The sequence below is a fragment of the Gekko japonicus genome, unplaced genomic scaffold (genome assembly GCF_001447785.1).
Source record: "Gekko japonicus isolate JY-2015 unplaced genomic scaffold, Gekko_japonicus_V1.1 scaffold1819, whole genome shotgun sequence".
Lineage (NCBI taxonomy): Eukaryota > Metazoa > Chordata > Lepidosauria > Squamata > Gekkonidae > Gekko > Gekko japonicus.
In genome coordinates, this window is record NW_015165299.1 from 348,688 (window position 1) to 355,882 (window position 7,195).

The window sequence follows — 7,195 nt, forward strand, 5'->3', positions numbered from 1 at the left end:
AAACTCCTTTCCCTTCCCCTCCCCACAACAGACACCCTGTGAGGTGGGTGGGGCTGAGAGAACTCTGACACAAACTGCTCTTTTTCAAGGACAGCTGTGCCAGAGCTTGTGACTGACCCAAGGTCACATCAGCAGGTGCAAGTGGAGGAGTGGGGAATCAAACCCGGTTCTCCCAGATTAGAGTCCGCACACTTAACCACTACACCAAACTGGCTCCTGCAGTTTGCTATGCTGGGGATTATTAGGAAGGAGATTGAAAACAAATCAGCCAGTATCATAATGCCCCTGCATAAATCAATGGGGCGGCCTGATTTGGAATACTGTGTACAGTTCTGGTCACTGCACCTCAAAAAAGACATTATAGCATTGGAAAAAGTGCAGAAAAGGACAACTAAAATCATTAAGGGGATGAAGCACCTTCCCTATGAAGAAAGATGAAAGAGATTGGAGAAACAACTATTGAGGGGTGACATGATAGAGGTTTGCACAAAGAAGTGGTCGCAGTGCACAAGGAAGAGGTTTGCACAAGGAAGTGGTTGACATGATAGAGGTTTCCACAAGGAAGTGGTGGCAGCTATAAGCATAGCCAGCTTCAAGAGGGGATTGGATAAACATATGGAGCAGAGATTCATCAGCAGCTATTAGCCACAAGGTATAAATGGAACACTATATGTTGGGCAGTGATGCTCTGTATTCTTGGTGCTTGGGGGGGCAACAGTGGGAGGGCTTCTGGAGCTCTGGCCCCACTGGTGGACCTCCTGGTGGCACCTGGATTTTGGCCACTGTGTAACACAGAGTGTTGGACTGGAGGAGCTATTAGCCTGATCCAGCATGGCTTCTCTTATGTTCTAATGGACTTAAAAGGGTGATAACTGCAATCAGATATTTCCCATTTTTACACAGTCTTGTGCTCTCTTTTTCATGTTACAGAGGGACATCTGCCTGGCAGCAAAACCAACAAGATTCATCTAGCACCTAGTATGTCAATGAAGGCTTAAACTTTCAAGAGCCAGAGTGCACTTTGGTCAGACAGAACAGTAGCATCTGATGAAGCAGGCACCTCTGACAATACTGGTTCTACTCTCGACTGCGAAAGCTGCAATGCATTTGTTCAGTTTTCAGGCACCACAAGATGCTGTTACTTGCCCTTCATATATTTCAGCCTGACTTTAAAAAGGAGGATGAAACTAAAAAAATGCAGATGTTAATAGTATACCATGGCTTTCCACAGACACTGTTTGCCATTATTTTCCATGCCTTTCCCAAAGGTTTCTCTCCCCCGCCCCAGCATATCTTTTGAGGGTAGAGGAGATGAGATCACAGCATGTGTACTCCTTGGCTTGGATCCAAGCTAATATTGTTTCCATGTGTGTTTTTCTTGTATCCCCCATTCTATGGCTGCATGAAACCTTATTTTCAGGGAACAGGATTTCAGGGATATTTTGGACAGCGGGAGGGGAAGGTAGGAAAATCACGGGTGGAAATCTGCATTTAACCTCTTAGCTGGCAATAACACCAGATGCTCCCAAAGGTTTCTAATGCACTCTTTGCCATTTTGACCACTGGACAACATGGAATTACGCAATGACTGCAACATCTCCCATTGCTGTGAGCAATTAGCCACTTATTTAGCACTGAACAGCTGTATACATTCCAGTCAAAGTGTGAAACCAGTCATTTTGTAGTGACTGCAGTGTTTACCATGTTATCAAATAGTTATTTGACTTAGAAAGAGGCAGTTATGTTCTGACAGGCTTTCAGTTTCACAGGCTTTCTTCTTCTTGTATCTGTGTGTCTTTACAGTAAGCTATCCATTAAATTACCTTGCTTTTAATCCAGTTCTATGTGTGCAATTTGCCAGCACTTTCACACATCTTAAAAGACAGGAAAAAAGAGTCTACTTACCTGCACAGAAGGCTGTACTGCAGACATGGTTTGGTCCAGAGTTGTAAAAGCTGACATAGCAGACATCAATACCTCATCACTCACTAAGATGTTACCCTGAACTAGTGTCGGGATCAGAGGAGAGGGTGGCACAGTAATATATGTAGAGATCTGCTGGGAGGGGGAAAATTTGGATCTCAGCATAAAAGTAACATGTTTGTTCTTGCAAACAATGTATAAAACAGGTTGTAAGAAAATGGAATCTCTCCAACTGACTGCCTGAACATAAGGGTCTACAGAATGCTACAATCAATCCTTGCCTTGGAAAGTAACATTTAGGATTTATATTGTACTTTGGTGTACTTAAAAGTGCTTCATAAACCCCATCTCGGTAATTATCACAACATTCCTGTAAGATATATCACCTGGAAGAGGGTCACAATAACAACCAAGTGCAACTATACAGAAACATGAGAGCTCACCCTTTTTGTTTCAGGAACCCAGCAGTTCAGGACTCTGGAGACAAGTTAAGATAGTCGGTTTCCAAGAACCCCTGTGCTTACTTGCAAGATCTATATTCTACTTGGGCTTCGGAAGCAGAGAGACCCTGCAGGCTACTGAAAAAGACAGCAGCATAAGACAGCTTGAGATCCTGATGATGTATCAAAAATCTTATATCTCCCTTCCATTCAGGTTTAGTTTGTTTCCTACAGGCTCAGGTCACAGAACATACTGAGCTATGGTTTGGTGTTAGGAGAACAAATCATGTGCTTGCATGCTCCCTTCATCCCACAAATTTAGGAGACAATTACTGACTTCTGAGGGCCAAACTAGACATTTGGGTTTTTAAAGAGCTGGTGTTCTGGGCCCCCTACAGCCATACAGCAGCTGCGGCGAATGGCTTTTAAAAAATAAAGGAAACCCCAAACGGGCTCTGAAGGCCACCATGGTGGGATAAGGGGCTCCTGTCCCCCCAGCCATTTTCCTGTGCTGAAACACTGCGGGGGGGGGGGTATTTCCCCATTTTTGCTGCTCCACAAAGCACAGAATACTCCATGTGGAGCAGAAAAAACAGGAAATAACCCCCCCACACACCACAGTTTCAGTGCAGGAAAGCATATCTAAGACAAACAAATAGAAAAACATACATAGGCCCCGGTCACACGGGCCGGATATCGCGCGCGGGGGGAGGTGTGGCTAATTGCCCCGGCGCAGTTTGATCCGCGATTAAGCGATCAGACGCACCAGCGGCACACCACAGGTCCTTCCCTCGGCACTGGCGGGTAAACGAGGGTGGCAATCACACGACGATCCTGCAGTGTGGCAAAGAAGTGGCGCGGCACGATCACACCAGCAATGGCTAGGCGCCGCTGCCGTGACAAACAGGGTCATTTATTTTTTTTAAGCCGAAACGGCACTTTCGCTTTCCTCTTTGTGTGCATGCGCCATTGGGTGCTTGTGCACATCTTGTGGAGACTTTGGGGGGGGAACCTGTTTGCGAAGGGACATGGGCGGGTGCCGGATGCCACCACCGGAAACGCGATCAGACGCCAGCCCTAGCCCCGCAGTTTCCGGAAACTAGTACCTTGGAGGTACTAGTTTTTAACTCCGCATCTTCGGCAGGAAGCCTCAGGTTCGCCACGGGAGCTCTACGCTTCCCAGATGTTGCGGTGTGATCGTGCCCGGAAAATCCGCCTATCTTCCGCCTCTGTAGCGTGGCTAATGCTCCATGTGACCGCAGCCATAAATACATATAACGGGGAATTCCCTTTGTATCATTTTTATAACATTCCTTGACCTCATATTATTTTAGGCTCTCCTTTGTTTTTTTTAAAAAAGCCATTCCCCACAGCTGCTGTGTGGCTACAGGGAACCCAGACCCAGCTCTTTAAAAACCTGAATGTCTACTTTGCCCCTGACTGAGGGGCAAGTCACAGTTTGAAACAGGTTTACAACACTTGTTTAAAAGAGAAATACACCCTGACCTGGATAACCTAGGCAAATCTGATCTCGTCAGATCTTGGAAGCTAAATAGGACCAACCCTGGCAAATACTTGGAAGAGAGACCTTCAAAGAATACCATAGCTGGGAGGCAGGTAATAGTAAGCCACCTCTCTGAAATGTCCAAGCCAGAAGTCAGCCATGACTTCCAGGCATACACACAGGAAAAAAATACTCACAAAAAAAAATAAGAAAGAGAAATACAAACTGTTCTTGGCTGGTTCTGATGCAGAGGTAAACTCTGGAAGTGACTAATACAGGGCTGAAGACTAGCTCCTGTGGCTCCAACACATGCTTTGGCACTTCAAATGATCTGATGCATAAAACTGCTAAACCTGCTTTGGTTACCCAGAAAGTCAGATGGGGCTTTGTGGAAACTCATCTAATGAATTGTCCAGAGCATCTCATCCAGCTGAATTATGTTTCTGTTATTAGTAGGAAATCTCTATCACCTGTCTTACCTGAGCATTGTGATATCCTTGTTGATTAAACGATAAAACTGAACTGAGTTAGGATAAGGATCTTATCCTTAATAGGCATATCTACCTGTCTGTTGGCGGTCTGAGCCTGCTGCACTGATGTAATGGATGGAGTATATACACTGTTGGTGGCCAGCGAGACTGTAGCCAGGGAGGGGGTATTGCCTTGACACTGCTCCCGCTTATGGGTCATGAATGCCGGCAGCGAGTTGAACTGCTTCTTACATTTCCCGCAAAGGAACACATCCTCGTCATCTGCAGTCAGGAAAGTAAAGAAAATGGCTGATCTAGCCCTAGAATCCTTCTTCTGAGTAACATTCGAGAATAACTAGGAGTTTCAACAAGAGAACATTTTTAAAACGGCGCCTAGGCCAAAACAGGCTTTTAGACAGAGCCTAATGAACGGTGACACATGACAACAGTGCCTGTTAGGAGCCCAGTTCACACTGTACCCAGCAATCGTACCATTTTGTTTTTTGCCTATACATGTAAGTTGTGATGAAGAAATGCATATTTCAAACACAGGTATAGTGGAAGTACACCAGAGCTTGTCGACTACATATTTAGAGGTACACATTTCTCTTTAAGCTTGGTATACAAGAAGCAAAAACCAAGCATAAATCAGTTTTAAAAAGCAAGAAAACTGTACAAGGCCTCCTGCAGGCAGATTAGCTTTCCAGTCCCCTCCCTTCCTGCCATTTTATAGACAGTGCCATAAGGAACCACAAAAGGGATAAACAATATTTCCTATTATGCCAACACTTATGACTTTCAGTGAGAAGCAACACACTTCTCCCGTATTCCCTTTGAACATTCTCGTTGAAACTGTGCTTCCCTTAGGTCCACTCAGGTTTGTAACGGTTTTGAGGAATTTGTGGGGCTTTTTCACAAAAGGCCCTTTCTCCATAATCAGAGGCATGAGATCTCCATCACAAATAAGTATCACATCCCAAAAGAATATAACATGCAGAAAAGTGCAGATTAATAGAAAACCCAAGAGGAAACTGTTCATAAATACCACAATCAATCTTGTTATAGGAAGAAATAACGTGGAAGTGTTGACTATCTTTTATTTTAAAATGGCAATCAGCTGATGCTTTTTACTCTATAGAGCTCTAAGAGTGAATTTTGTTTCACGCATATCTAATCATTACTTCCTTATAGCAACATCATTTTAGACTTTTTTTTTCTCCAAAAGTTCACTCTGGGTTACTGTAAAATAAAATTCACTTTGCCATTTTCCTATACAGCAAGTAGATACAACTCTTCTAACACTGACTCTAAGTCACTCCATGTATATTACTAGAAAAGTGTTTGTGAAATGGGCTAGAAGGGCAAAATAAGATTTCATTCCTTTGAGGGAGGTACATAAGCAGGGCTCTTTTTTCTTTTTTGAAAAAGATGCCGGAACTCTAAAGAGGGAAATGAAGTTTCAATCTGTATACTGAAAACTCATTAATTTTGTTGAAGAGGTTCCAGAACTGTTCCGGCGCATTTCCCCAGAAGAAAAGCCCTGTAAGTATCTTCATCTCACAGGGTTCTCATAACGTGATACTGATCAACACAGCAACAGATAACAAAGCCATAAATAAAATGAATACATAAATAAGGCAATTGATGGAGAGCCCTGACTCTTTTTCTCCTTTTAGGCTTTCACATGCAAACAAAGGACTCACCCATGGACTGGATGGTGCTGGATGTGTTAACACTCTGTGCTGACGGATCTGCCACTGCTCCTTGGCCATCTAGTAAGGACTGTACAGCCAGCACGGTCTGATTATCCATTCCTGAAAGGACAGAGAACGGGCAGTGGAAGGGGCTGCATTCTGAAACATCCACAAAGGGTTAGAGAGGCAAAGGAGGTTGTTTGACGAATTGGAGCTGTGGCTCAGTGGTAGAGCATCTGCTTTGCACAGAGAAGGTATGAGGACCCCAACCCCTCATTAATGGGGTCCCAGTCTTATTTTGGACTTAGTTGTTTTAAGAGGCACCCCCTTTTAGAGCCTAAGTGCCAAGGGGACCTGAAGTTTTGAAAGTCTCATGAAGGCACCTGAGTACAGCCATGAAAGCCCAGGAAAGAGGTAGGGTGTGCTGGCATTACAAACTGATTAAGTGCAATCTCCTCCAGCTCAGGGTTCTCAGTAACAGTAAGACTTCATTTCATTCTCAATAACAAAAGACTTTTCAATTTTGGAATGTCCTGGCATATCCCAGAGGTGTCTGCCCAGCCCAAGGAAGTTACTATTTCATTAACCAACACCTGGTTCACTTTCCCCTTTTTTTTGCTCATTCAAGAGGGGCACTCAAGTCATTAATTTACGTTCCATCCTGTTTCAGGAGTGATCTCGCCTCACCCAGGCTCACTGTGCCCATGCAGATTTGGCTCACAAAAGCCTAATCAAGGTATTTTCCCCACTTTTCCCCACCAAGGTTTGACAGCAGATAACTCTAAACCAGCCAGTGAGATTCAAACTTCACATCTGGGACCAATCAGGTTCCTGGGAAAGTGGGTTCCCGTGTCCAGCTTCCCATAAAAAGACCATCCCAGGTCAGTGGAAAGTGTGCCCAGGTTTCTGACTACTCCTGAACTGCATTGCAGACTCCTTTCCAGACCTAAAGCCCATGATTTCAGGTTGTATGTCCCTTCCCTAAAACTTCCCAATTTCCTCCCTTTTCCTTTTTATCAAGTTCACCCTCTTGCTGGTGTGTGTGTATATACATGCATAATTACTTGGGGAATTAGTTCTCAGGAGCTTAGTGTAAGTTCTTTACATTTTTACTTTTTTATTTTATTTTGTATACAATAAAGCTATTTGTTTGTGTTTACATTC

General features: G+C 44.1%; 1 protein-coding gene across 3 annotated transcripts in view; it reads right to left on the bottom strand.

The window, feature by feature from the left end:
* The window catches only part of ZNF341 (zinc finger protein 341), a 35,854-nt gene that overhangs the window by 22,255 nt on the left and 6,404 nt on the right, over positions 1-7,195 (bottom strand). Inside the window, exons 2-4 of one of the 3 annotated variants that reach the window (XM_015410386.1) lie at positions 6,041-6,151; positions 4,432-4,619; positions 1,906-2,055 (exon numbers count right to left, since the gene is read on the bottom strand). In XM_015410386.1, the coding sequence (XP_015265872.1) occupies positions 1,906-2,055; positions 4,432-4,619; positions 6,041-6,151 (449 nt within the window). Of the gene's footprint in view, positions 1-1,905; positions 2,059-4,431; positions 4,620-6,040; positions 6,152-7,195 lie in introns of those variants that run through there. The other 2 variants (XM_015410385.1, XM_015410387.1) reach the window with 2 other exon arrangements.